The sequence below is a fragment of the Rhinolophus hipposideros genome (assembly GCF_964194185.1).
Source record: "Rhinolophus hipposideros genome assembly, chromosome: 7".
NCBI classification, from domain to species: Eukaryota; Metazoa; Chordata; class Mammalia; order Chiroptera; family Rhinolophidae; genus Rhinolophus; species Rhinolophus hipposideros.
Window position 1 is genome coordinate 18,802,375 of NC_138053.1, and position 14,084 is coordinate 18,816,458.

Consider the following 14,084-nt stretch of genomic DNA (forward strand, 5'->3'; position numbering starts at 1 on the left):
AAGTACCACTGCAGCTAACAAATGAGATGCTAAGAGATACAGAGATATTGATATCGGTCTCCTAATGCTTGAGGTCCTATGTCTCATCAATTGGTATGTTTTATGGAGAGATTATAAATATTGGTCAGATCTTGGTTGTCTGCTGTTTAAAGAGGTTCCAAACCTAAGTATCTTGAATTTTGAATATTCGTATTTACTAGAGAGTAAATTTCAAAACTACTTACAGAAAATGTACAGGAGCTACTGTAGAAAAATAATTCTTAAGAAACATAACTTGAGGCTAAGAAGGTATAAGAAATTAAGAAAAGTATTTTCCACACCTTCCTATTCATATCACTTTTCAGTTATAATCATTTTTGAGTATATGTGTAATCTCTCTCTTCACATTTAAAAATCCCTAAAGGCAGAAACCTGTCTTAGGCATTTCTACTTCCCTTATATCATTGGTTCCCAAATGAACCCATGTTAGGCTAGCTGCAGACAAAACATATAGGGAGCTTCCTAGCCTCCACCATCGCCACCAGTACCACCATCATACCATGAACACATGACGCACACATGCACACAAAATCTCTAGGATCGGGGTCCAGAATCCCTATTTTATTAAAAATAACAGGTAATATAATGTAATGACAGGCAACTCATAAGCAGCCAGGTTAGAAAACTGTCTAAAACCAAACTCTGTGCTTTCTACATGGCAGGTATCCAGCAAATACCTGGTGAATGCACAGTCCCCACACACTGTGCACTGCCTCAGATAAAAGAGCTGTGTGAAAACTTATGCTGTAACATTAACACTGAAATAAAGCTACTCAGCCTCAAGCAATAAGAAACTCATAGATTTTTTAGTAAAATAAGACTGAGGAAAAAAGTAGGATTCTAGCTACTGGCTGAACTCTGCATTATGTAATGTGAAAGGATAAACATTTTTTTTTGTATTTTACCATCTTATAAGTTCAGTATATAATTAGACAATATTCTGACAGCAGAGTAATGAAAAAAAACAAATATAGTGAAATAATAAAAAGAGAAGCTTTACAACAAGTAAGATTATCAAGAAAAGTGAAGCTGATTAAGGCAGACTTAGTTTTATTTACTCTAAAAGAAAATAAGATCAATTACAAAAAAATTCTGTATCTTTTAATAGTTTGCTTTATGAAAATCAGCACCACCATAAGTACCTGAGAAAAGAATGAATAACCACTTTTATAGAATCATAACTGATTATACACAAGACTAAGTTTAGAACACACACACACACACACACACACACACACACACACAAATGCTCCTTTCAGTTGTTAATAACACATACATCAACAAAGATAAACTGTTAGTATTTTGAAGTAATTTATTAAATAATACAATTAAAGGACAAGGTTTAATTAGCCTAACCAAAACAGGTACTAGTTAATATCAACCTAATTTAATGGCTGAGAAGCACATAATTAACTTGCAATACAGTTTATGTAGGTCACTGTATGCCAATTTAACATATTGACACAGTCTGGAAGGTTAGTCAAAAAATAAAATTATGGTATGATTATGGAATCAGCGTATCCGGAACTCACCTGCTCTGGGAAGTGGTTTATATAACTCCAAGTACTGCTCCCCGTGAAGAACCTACATCAGAGTAAGCCAAATTTCATTAGCAGACTTTTTTTCCACCGGTTCTGCTTCTGGATATTGCTAAATGACATTTCACTGTCCACACACTCACATCATGACTTCCCTCAAATTACCTGTCTCAGTTTGGCTTCTACTCCCTACTCATGATTCAGAAATAATCACATGACTCAGTCCTCCAATCTAAAGACTGTCAGCTCTTTTGGAGCAGAGAAGATATATGTGTATGCTTTGTTGACATTCATAAATCCTTGCTGACTGACAATTACGGGTTATTTGCCAATGGAGACCCTAAACTAAGCTGTATTTCCTGTGCTTATCACTGTGCCTGGAACATACTGGTTATCCAATAAATATCTACTGAAGAAAAATTAACAAACTGGCTAATGCTAGTAATGTCAGGTCACACATACCAAACACAACCAAAACATAAATATAAACCTTACAACCATATTCAAAGTAAAAGCTCTATCAGTGTCAATATTTCCTTAGTATATTGTAAATTATCTACAAAGAGTAGCTGTTAAGAACAGGGTAACTTCATAGCCACTTAACCTCAACATATCAAAGCAAGAATATACCAATATACATAGGAAAACAGTAGAACAGGAAAATAAAACCTGAACCACATATCCAAATGACCACATTTTACTGCCATGGGACAGTTTAGTTCCCAGTCTTCCTTGGAACCCAGAATAAACCACTATAAACTGTTTTATCAATGTACAAACGCACATAGGATGTGACATTTATCAATCACATTTAAAGAAACAGAAAAAATGCAAAATAAAGGTTTCTTATTATGCATACCTTTGCAAAATTGATTGAAAGCCCAGGAATCTCTGCTAATCCTCCACCCATTATAGATTTCTGAGCTATAATAACTCCAAAGGTAGGCAAACAGGAGAAGTCAGAATTTCCTTCATAAATAAATTTTAAATCCTTTGGTTCCTTGATTGATGCTCCAACTCCGAGGGCATACATAATAGTTTCCAGTTCCGTGTAAGCCGAAGAAAATGGAGGAAGTTTATGGCCGATGGCGCCAACCTATAGTTACAAAAAATAATTTTTTCACTCATATTTTGGTCAAATCTTATCTTTGGTCAAATTTTACTTATCTTTGGCCAAATTTTAATTTTTTCAAAACTATTAACTGCTTACATACCTAGTTTTGCTTTTCAAAAGATGTGACTAGAATGTCATTTTAGTGAATTTAATGGAGCACTACAATTGCTTCATTACATGATTCTTTTTTAATAGAAACCAATTAGATGATATGTAGAAAAGGACTTCATTTACAGATAAGTAATTCTTTATTACTTGCTTCTTACTAAAAGATAGTATGCCTTATCTTCAACTTTCCTGTCACTGATGCTGGAAAGCCCTGTTAATTCAGCAACTATTAGCTACTCAAAAATATAAAAAATAATGAATTTGCTATAAATAGGGATAGTGAATTGCCCTACAAAATCTATTGCATAAAAATTCACTGTAAACAGATGAACAAGACACTGCCTAATGCCTGTAAATTAGACTGCCTCATAATGGTTTTAGTTAAAATGAAATTTTACCTGACGTTCCTTCCCAGGAATGTTCTTTACTTAATTGGATATTGTATTTTGCTATGTTGTGTTGTTATGTCTAGCTCATGTGTGAAGCATATATTAGGTTATAAAAGAATGATGCCCAATTTTCAATCACGTTCATTCTAAAGCAGGCATCATAAAACAATGGTTGAAAGCTAAGAACGGTTTTTACATTTTTAAGGGTAGTTAAAAAAAAAAAAAAATCAAGGAGACTATGTGGCAGAAACAGTATGGGATCCAGAAAGCCTGAAATATTTACTACCTGGACCTTTACCAAAGAAGTTTGCCAACCACTATTCTAAAGTAAAATCAGACTTATAAACGGGTCACATTCTCAGAGTTAAAATTAGATTAATTTTATCACTATGTCAATCCTATGTCCCAGAACACCAAAATCAAACATGTCAAATGATTTATTTCTTACTATTTATGTACCACAAGCTTTTTTTTTTTTTTAAGGATAAGTATAGGAGATAGTAAGTCAGCAAACTTCACGTGGGTTATAACCACAATTCTATTAGCATTTCTGACACAATGGGAAGCTTTTTACTGGCAGCCATGTTGAATTGAAATAGTTCTACAATAGTTTAGTGGTTACCAGAGGATAAGGGGGGAGGAGGGATGGTAGTTGAGGGTAAAAGGGATCCAATATACGGTGATAGAAAGAGAACTGACTCTGGGTGGTGAACACACAGTGTGATATATAGATGATTCATTACAGAATTGTACACCTGAAATCTACCATGTTTCCCAGGAAATAAGACCGAGCCAGATCATCAGCTCTAACACTTCTTTGAAGAAAAAATTAATATAAGACCCGGTCTGATTTTAATATAAGACCCAGTCTTATATTATAGTATAATATAATATATACTGGGTCTTACATTAATTTTTGCTCCAAAAAACGCATTAGAGCTGATGGTCTGGCTACGTCTTATTTTCAGGGAAAGACAGTATGTAAGTTTACTAACAATTGTCACTCCAATAAATGTTAATTTAAAAAAAAAGGTAGTGTTTCTAAAACACAATCTATCAATGCTTTCCCTTAAAATAGATGACTCAGAAGAGGCACTAAAATAAATTATCCTTTCCTAAAAAGTTAGAAAAACAGTGACTAAATAAGATTATCAATGATGTTCAAAAATAAAGAGACATCTAATTACACTGAAGAGAAAGTAAAAGTTACATTTAATATGTTAGCCTTATGTTCATTCAAATTCTATAAATATTTACTACATATTTTATGAAAAGTTTTGTGATCACTTATCTTTCCTATTTAACACTAAGTTAATAGCTTGGAAAATAACATTTTGCATGAAAGGAAAGAAAAGAAAAGAGGAAAAAGAGCTCTGCAGAGAAGGCACAGCTTTAGACTTTTTTCCCCACTTACAAATCCTGATGTGCCTGTTGATGATGCCGCATGACTGGTATTATTTGTTGAAACTCTTCCATCTGAATCTATTTTACTTAGACTTTCCATTGCCTTACCAATTGATTCTAAAAAAATAATAATAAAAATGCTTTTGTTACTGAAGTGTCTTAAGAAAAGCTACAGTGTGCTAGATAATTGTTCCTATAACATTCAGCAAGCCTGCTGCAGACTCTGCACTGACACTCATGAACGGAATGTATGATGTCAGGCTATTAGAGGAGAAAATTGTGAGACTTTCAAAGAGACCAAAGACAACTGGGTGTTTTCAATGAAAAACAAGGCATTGTCCGACATACTTTTCCCACATTAAGATTTTAAAGAGGCTCTGCACTTCGCAATGTCTTTGAGAGACTTTACAACTCTGTCAAGTGGGACCTTTGTCCACATACATGCAATTTCTGTTTGGTGGAGGCACAGCTAATTTCCCTTCTCTCCCCACCATCACCAACCGTCCTCCATAATGGAACAATGCCACGATTACGCACCCCACCCCACCAGTCTCTCTACAAGTAATAGCTCTGGAGATAGTACTAAAAATTCTTCCAGAGAAAATCATCATGACCAGTGACTCCAGACAGGTTTCAGAAACTGCTGTTCTGGAGTGTATGAGGTCAATAAAGGAGACTCATGAAGCAGCCATATGTACCATACAATTCCAAAGGTTCTGGGACCTTTCTAACAAACCTCAGAGATATGGGCCTCCTTCTAAACTCGGGAAAAAACTATACCCAAACTACAGAATGTGAGATGAGCAGGGATACCTGCCCATCCTGCTGACTCTCGTGGAGAGACTTCCTGCCTACAATTCCCCTCTTACCACCCCGTTCAGATTGCTGCCTAGAGGGAAGGCTATTTGACTGAAGGTTACTTTGGTACAAGCTGAAAGCACCGCTGTCAGAGACAGACAACCTGTGTTAACATGTGCCTCAAACACTGAGAAAGCTTGGGCCAGTACTTTAGTTTATCTGGGATTTAGTTCATCTGTAAAATGAGAACACTGAAATAGATGCCCTGAAAGTCTCAAGTCTATGAAAATGTTAGTTTTTTTCCCCAACTATACTTCAAATACTAGAGGTATCGCGTCATTTACAATTACATAATTTAATTAGCGTTTCCTTTATGTTAGTCTAATACTTTTAAGGCAATAAGGTGGAACATTGACATTAAAGGAAAGTTTTTAATGTATTTCTTCCTTTTCCCTTTCATTCATTTTCAATGAAAGGTGACTGTTACTCATAGACTAAATTGATCTCAAATATCAAAATGCAGAATACAGAAAATGCTACCATTAACAACATAAAAATTATGCTATCATCTCATTGAGAAAAAACATAATAAAATGTCAGTGAACACCCCAGCAGGCAGGAAAGCATCATTAAGGAGAGGGGAAAAAACAGCATAATCATTTTTCAGATATGTTCTTCTATCAAACATCAAATATAAAATTACTAAGAGGAAAAAAAGACTTTTCTGTAAAATAACCCTAATTCATGATCTGTCCCAGAAAGGTCCTTTAACATTCATGTACTGTATGCATATGTGAGTTATACTAGAAAAGCTAATGTGACTTCTACTGGTTATCTATTCCTGTGGTATATCATAGATGATTCAATAATTCCGGTAACAGTATTTACTAAATCCTTTCTATGAGCTCTGCACTATGCTAGCACCAAATACCAAACAAGCACATACAAGATAGTCTCTGCCTCCAACTTACTATACAGTTAGGGAACCACATACTTAGGAAACAAAAGCGCTGGAAAGCAGTTAGGATTCGATGCTCAAGTGGTAAAGGTTCAGCTAAGAGAGATCAGTGTAGCCCAGGATACCTGGGCAGATTGCGTTGAACACCTGAGCTTTGCGTTTTTCTAAAGAAGCACTAATGAAAGGAGGAAAGGGCATTTTAGAAAGACAGAGAAACAGCAGCAAAGACAAAGTACTAAAACAGCAAAATCTATTCACTAGACAGAGAAGAGCCAAGTCTAAATAAAATAGGCTTAAATAAACTTTTTGGGAAATAAAGAAAAATCAGGTTAGACAAGGAGCATATGGTTAGATAAGGGAAGACTTTGAAACCAACATCAGATGGGGAATGGATGCATTCAGCACAAATGGATAACCCCGTCATACCATCCCCCAACTGCACATACAACAAAAAAATAGGAGTATTAAAAACCTGAAAAACTGAAAAACTGACAGTGAGATTGACATACCTATCTTAAATTGGAAGAGTTCTAATACATACGAGCAGAAAATGTAGTCTAGATGATTCAAGTGTCTAAGTCACCACAGAAGCCATTCCGTAAGAGAAGAGATTGCCTCTGGTTCCCCAAGCAGGAAAGAACTGACTTGAGACTCTTTACCTTCAATGCTCCGAGGCTTGCTGGCATTTTCAAAGTCACAGATCTGTATCCAGTCAGCCTTCACTGCCTCAGGAGTCATTGGCTGATTCTTCTGTCTTACAATGGCTCCAAGGGTCCGCTCCCATCGTACTGGTTATAGAAACAAAACTAAGATACTGAGACACTTGAAGTAAAGGACAGAAAGTATAATTCATAAGAGCCCCTTGAATTTTTTTTTAACTTCCAGAAAAGGGATTCTAATTTCTAAAGAGTTTTACTATATTCCTTAAAATGCACTTTTCCTAAAATAACAAACCCATTAGGATAATGTCTTTTGTGTATATATATATATATATATATATATATATATATATATATATATATATATTTGGAACTGAAGGGAAAAACTTCTCTTCTGACTATGCCAGGCACCACTAGAAGAATGAAATGCAGAATCCAAAAAAGTTAAATTACATTTTATCATCCCCCAAAAAACTGAATTCATGACTATAGATGACTTGGGGAATATACTTCAAGGTAACAGAATAGAGCTTTGTTGGATAGTAAACTGAGGACTAGTGGTGCTAACAGGTCAGAAATTCCAGATAAACAAATTACTATATCAGATAGTCCCACATAATTCTCCCTTTTCCTCTCTTTGTTCTGCCTCCTTCTCCACAGGAAGTCAACAAAAATGTGGAGAATCGCAAAAAATCATAACGAGTAAGAACAACCACGTGGGATGTCAGAGACATAGGAGGACAAACATCAATACAAAGGAAAACTGTGTGAAGGGAATAGCTGGTTCTCAGTAAGACTAGGCAGGTCATGAATAAGGACTGCCAACAGAAAGAAAATGAAACAGATTCTTGAAAATGCCACAGGCCTGCAGGACAACTTCCATGTTTTAGAATACCTGTTGGTGTAACAATGTTTGAGTTTGAATATGCATGCACTCAACCCAATGGTTAGGTGTTTCACAAGATCTTTACCCAGCTCTAATTGGATATGCAGGTTTAAAGATATGGAAATTATGGCAAAGTAAAAATCAAAAGAAACTTACATTTTCCAATCCATCCTGCTCCAACCTACCAAAAAGACAGGAAAAAAGTTATACCATCTAATGTGAAATCACTCATAAATTTTTTTAAATTAAGACAATAGGCAACTATCTTACTAAGAATATTAGAATGCTAGATGACAATGTATAAAAATAATACAGCTCTACAAAAGGCTCTGTTCGTGTTATAGAGAAGTATAAAGCAGCGCAATGTAGGAGAAAATCATTACTCTGAGGTCAGAAACCAAGCTTTGATACCAGTTCTTTTACTGACTCGCTGTGTGACTCTGGTCAAATCATTTGACTTCCCTAAAGCCAAGTTTCCGCTTATGTAAAACAAGGATGATAATACACTCTTCATGAGGTAACCATGAAGGTTAAACAATACATAAATAGTCAAATTGTCTAGCACATCACAGGCTCAAAATACACGTCCCTCTACAAAGACCTAGTGAATAAAAAAATTAAAAACAAAGAAAAATAAAACCAGGATTTGACTTAATGAACTACATGTAGTCAATTCAATGAAACATCGTACATAAAGATAAAGCGAATGATCAAATATCTTAACTGCCACACAGAAAGATAAATTTTTTTCTTAGAGGTCATTCAAAGATATCCTCAGAAGAAAACGTTTGATATAAAGAAAATCTGTTTGTCATGACTTTAAACACCACAACTACAGTGTGCCAGAACTAATCACGTGAATTCCACATACATATGACAGGAAAAAATTAATCAGTAGACAGCACACATCTCAGTGGCTATATGCTCGTGGGATATGGCTTTTCAATCATGCTTTGCCTTTATATTAACACGCCCACACTTTTATAATAGACTAATCAGTCTTGACACTGTTAGAGTAGCTAAATCAGCAGTGCTTTTGATAATAGGCAAGAGATGCCATCTTTTATCATATTTTGGGAGTAAAGGAACAAGCTGCACGCTCCTCTCAGGTGCTAGAAACAATAGCTCAACCAGCCAAAGAATCTGTGTCTGCCACTCTAGCTACTGATCAAAACTTTGCAAATAAGGTGTGAGTCAGGATATTACACACACATCTCTTACTGTATTTTATTAATCACACATACCTAATGTTCCTCACTAAAAATGTTCACAATATAGTAAAACAACACACACTCCTAATTGTGTACGTTTGAGTGTGTGTATAAAATGCCTATCTACAAAAAGACTATTCATGTAAATGCACAGCTAGTAAAAGACTAGAAGAGAATACATAAAAATATTAACAGTAGTTATCTCTAAATAGTAGTAATGTGGGTGATTTCTATTTTCTTCTATATATTTTCCTGCATAGTTGAAGTTTTCTACAAAAAGCACATACTTTTGTTGACAGAATAATAAATATAATTGTAAAAGATAAAAAGTTTTTTTTTAATTCCCCAATGAGAAAAAAGACAGGCAGGCCAAATTTTGAGCTCCATATGGCTTACTATTATATTAAATTTTCCTCTTCTGTATATTTAGAGTTGTAAAGTTCTTTCCACCTTTAATTTTCACAATTAACATTCAATGGTTGTGGTTAAGAAAATGGAGGTACATAGCTCTGCTTAGACATGTGTAGACTGGTTTTTATTTACTTATCAGTTTTTTATTCAAATGAATCAGGCTAATACATCATTCACTTCAAACTGAGCCAGGTTATTTTGCTACCAAGAAATATTTTTGGATTTCATAGTATTCCTCACATAACGGGTTCATTATTACCACAGAGAATCAAATAAAGCGGGGGAGTCTGAAATACAACAGTTCATGCTAGGAAAAAAGAGATCAAACTGAAATAAGGAATCAAAAATGTGTATGATAGCACAAAGAAATATAAAAGAACAGACTATCAGTGAAAACTGGGTTTCATAGATAGTGGGATTATGTATGGTTTTCATTCTTACAATAAACATTTAAAGTTTTGCAACAAGGAAAAATAGAGAGTTTATTTTTTTAAAGTTAAGATACATAATAAGTTGTGTTTACTGACCTATTATACCCAGACTAAATTCCTTCTATGCTGCTGTAATATTTAAAATTGAGGAGTGACTAATATGTACTAGTCCTATGCTAAGAGTTTAAAAGTATAATTTCTAGTTGTCACAACAAAACCCCAAAGAAACCAAGGCTCAGGGAGGTTAATTTGTACAAAATTCCAGCAAGCTAGCAATTACCACAACAAGAATTCAAAATCTGGCCTGGCTAACTCTAACCCCTATGCTCATCCTTGTACTTTACCATTGAGTTTCTCTAACCAAATGACACTTTCTCTATGTGTGTGACTAAACACATAAGCCACATTTTCATTTGGTAAGAATATTAGAAATGAAGAACTAAATAAAAACAGAATTTATGAAGTTGCTGTTATTTTCTCCAAAAAAGACATTAATCAACACTTGTTCCTTAATTATCACATAATCATAATATTTTAAAAATATGCAAGTGATGTCAACTGATGTAGATTTTTTTACATATGTGAGCAACTGAAAAATACTAATTTTAAAATCATTTTTTGTATTTAGTTACACAAATATTACTTTGGGAGAAAGCAAGAAAGTTCAGAATACCTCAAACAGGCCACCATTTTCCTCACAACTCTCATGGCAAAGCCAAAGAACCAGGGGTGCCACATAATCTGGCTTCAGAGATTCCAACATATCTGAAATAAACACAAAAAAAAGAAAAAGTGTTTAAACAAGTATACATATTTAATCAATCATTTTATTTTCTGAGAATTTCTTATTTATAAAAGTATAGGTAATTTAAATAAATAAGAACAAAATTAAATATACACAATTAATTAGTCTAACATTCAAGGCTTTTCTAAGAACATTTGCCATCGCAATGGAGACACTCCTAAAGCTCTCTCCAGCTTCTAACATTGAATACATCAAATACACTTTTCCAAGATAGGTAACATAATATTCAGGAAAAGGCAAGTTAGAGCTATCTAGGAAAAGACTGGTGTGCAATTCTACATATAACATGAGGAACTCAGTACCGTTCATTCCCAAACTTTTTTGTTTTCCCAGCTATTTAACCATAAGCTAGAAAAAACAAAAACAAAAAACCAAAACAAAACAAAACAAAAAAACAGCTCTGACAATTGTAATGACAGTGAGATAACATGTGAAATGGACCTTGCAAGCATTGCTGAGTAACAAAGTGTAAGAAATATTTTCCCATTGTATCCTTTCTGTGAGCAACTTAATAGAGCAGAAAGGTACTACACAAGGAGTAGGAACACATGGATTTTACTGCTGGCCCTGCCTTGCAGGCCACTTAGGACTGTGAGCACTAGACTCCCCTGGAGCTGTGCCTTCATTAGTACCATGATAAGCAGAGTGCTTTCCTTACCTGTTCCACCAGTTGTTCCAAGGCTCAAATGAGATTCAATTTGTTAATATACTTATTTTATAGTCTTTAAACAATCAAATAATTGCAAATTTTAATTGTGAAATGACAAAACCTAATTTTATTTTAATATGCTAAAGTAACAACGATGATATTTACAGTCTCCATAAGTTAAGGAGCAATTCCAAAAACTTTTCACTTTATAGCCTCTAAAAGCTCTCCAGTATGCAAAAAGTCTAGTGGTGCACTGTTCTCCACTCTCTGTTATAAATATGAGGAGAAAACCAAAGGGAGATTCCAACCATCTCAAATTACATATAAAACAAATTCTTAACCCATATAACATTCGTCTCAATACATAACATTCCTCTAATTTCCTTTAGATACAAGCATTAATTGCAAAATGGAATGTTAAAGGATATTTATATAGATTCTGAAGTTTGAGTTGACTAACTTTATAGTAGTATTGAATACAGCAATAAACACGTCTATAAAATCCAACTCAGCATCCATTATATTGGGTGAGAAAAAAAGAAAGGAACATAAGTCACGTAGGAAAAAATACTTCTGCCTTGCATCTTTTTTCACATATTGTCACTAATAATGTAAGTAAATATTCTTGCTTTCCAGTATTCAAAACACATTCCAAACTCACAGGTTAGCTAGCATCTTATTAAGCTCAATTTTACAAACAAACAAAAAAAAAACACAAGGCTCAAAAGGGTAAGTGAAGTTCTTGAGAATATAACAACGAGATACCATTTTATACTCACTAGATTGGCACACATTGACAATGCCAAGTTTGGAGAAGGACCAGACTGTAGAAAAGGGTTAACTCAGCAGATCAAGGTTGCTTCAAAACTCTGCACAATCCCAGAAAGGTCTATCTTCAGGACTGACCCTTGGCCAGCTCCTAGGGGGTGAGCTCTGAGCCTTGGAATAATCTGCCTAATAAGAGGGTTTTTGTATGCCTGAGTACGTGGGCCATGCAGAACCAGTGTGATCAGATAGTTTACGCGGACAATGTGACTTATGATGAAGCCTGTTTTTGCTCTGAGGGGCTGGAATCTGTGTAGCAGAGGTCAATCTCGCAGGGGCCGCAGGCTTACATGACTGACCACCAATAAAAAGCCTGGACCCCAAGGCTCAGGCGAGCTTGCCTGGCTGGCAACACTTAAAAACATCCAGCCTGGTTTCTTCTGAATTTCACTCCATGTGCCTTTCCTCTCTGCTCATTTTAACCTGTATCTTTTCACTCTAAAAACCCATGACCATTACTCTAACAGTTTGGCTGGGTTCTGGGACTTCTTCTAGAGCATCATGGAGCCTAAAGGTGATCCTGGAGACCCCCGACCCAACCAGAGAGCAGTGAGAACTCTGTGAACACTGGTTGGATGGTAAATTGGCTTAATCTATTTGAAAATAAGTTAGCATTATCTTAAGTTTAGCATTTATATACAGAGGGTGCCAAAAAAATGTGTACACATTTTAAGAACAGAAAACTGTATTAAAATTATAATACTCAATATACACATATACCAATAACAAAGATGAATACAAGTCACGTTTGACTTCTGCAATTACAAGAGGTGCTCAAAGTGGTTACCCTCAGTGTCCAGACACTTCTGATTACGGCGAACTACTGCTTGAGCAATGTTGACCAAAGTGTCCACTTGGATACATTGTTTTGGCAACCCCAGTATACTCTATAACTCAGCAATTTTACTTCTAAGCACACACCCTAGAAAAATTCTTGTTTATGTGACCCAGGACATATGAACAAGAACGGAAACACTGTAAAAAAAAAAAAAATGGCCGCACTGTTCAAAAAAGCAAATAAACTGACACAAACCCAGACGTCTATTAAAAAGAATTAGATAAATTCACATAATGGAGTATGACACAGCAGTAAAAATGAGTGAACTATAGCTAAATATAACATAAATTAATCTTAGATATATAACACCACATAGAAAAAAACCGAAGAGCAACTCCTCCCTAAAAAGCACAGTATATTACAATTTCATTAGGATCAAAATCAAGCAAACCAAACAATACAGGGTTTAGCCATGTATTTATTATTTTTTTAAGAAAGGGTAAGGAAATAAAAACCAATCATTTTCTTTAAGTGATTACATCTTGGGGGAAGCAAGGGGTTTGAGATGAAAGGATAACAAAGATAGACGCAAGTTATTGGTATGCCCCAGTGTTGGGGTTGCATAACAGCTGGTCGAGGTGGCCCCAGGGATCCCCATCTCCTCTTATTCACCCCTCTTTGCAGTCCCCTCCCACAATATACCAGAGTTGGTCTCTGTGACCAACAGAACAGAAGTGATACTATGTCACTTCTGAAATTAAAAGATATCGTCAACTATTATCCTGGTGACTGTTTCTCTCTTTCAAATTATTAGCGCTGGGGTAAGCCAGCTGCCATATAAATATTCCGATGGAGAAACCCACATGGTAAGAAACCAAGTCCTCCAGATAACAGCTAGGAAGGAGGGAGGCCTCCTATCATGTGCATGTATGTATTTGGGAGTGGATCCCCCAACCCAGCAAGCTTCTGAATGACTGGAGTTCCAGCAACCATCTACGTTAAAACCTTTTTAGAGACCCAACACCAGAACTTCCCAGCTAAGCCACTGAAGATGCCAGACCCCAGAAAATGTGTGAGATAA

At 35.3% G+C, this 14,084-nt stretch overlaps 1 protein-coding gene across 2 annotated transcripts in view; it reads right to left on the reverse strand.

Moving 5' to 3' along the window:
• Positions 1–14,084, reverse strand: part of HSD17B4 (hydroxysteroid 17-beta dehydrogenase 4) — a 90,447-nt gene that overhangs the window by 41,048 nt on the left and 35,315 nt on the right. For both annotated transcript variants that reach the window (XM_081053132.1, XM_081053133.1), the window contains exons 9-14: positions 10,620–10,711; positions 8,050–8,074; positions 7,008–7,136; positions 4,603–4,709; positions 2,437–2,673; positions 1,572–1,623 (exon numbers count right to left, since the gene is read on the reverse strand). In XM_081053132.1, the coding sequence (XP_080909258.1) occupies positions 1,572–1,623; positions 2,437–2,673; positions 4,603–4,709; positions 7,008–7,136; positions 8,050–8,074; positions 10,620–10,711 (642 nt within the window). The remainder of the gene's footprint in view (positions 1–1,571; positions 1,624–2,436; positions 2,674–4,602; positions 4,710–7,007; positions 7,137–8,049; positions 8,075–10,619; positions 10,712–14,084) is intronic.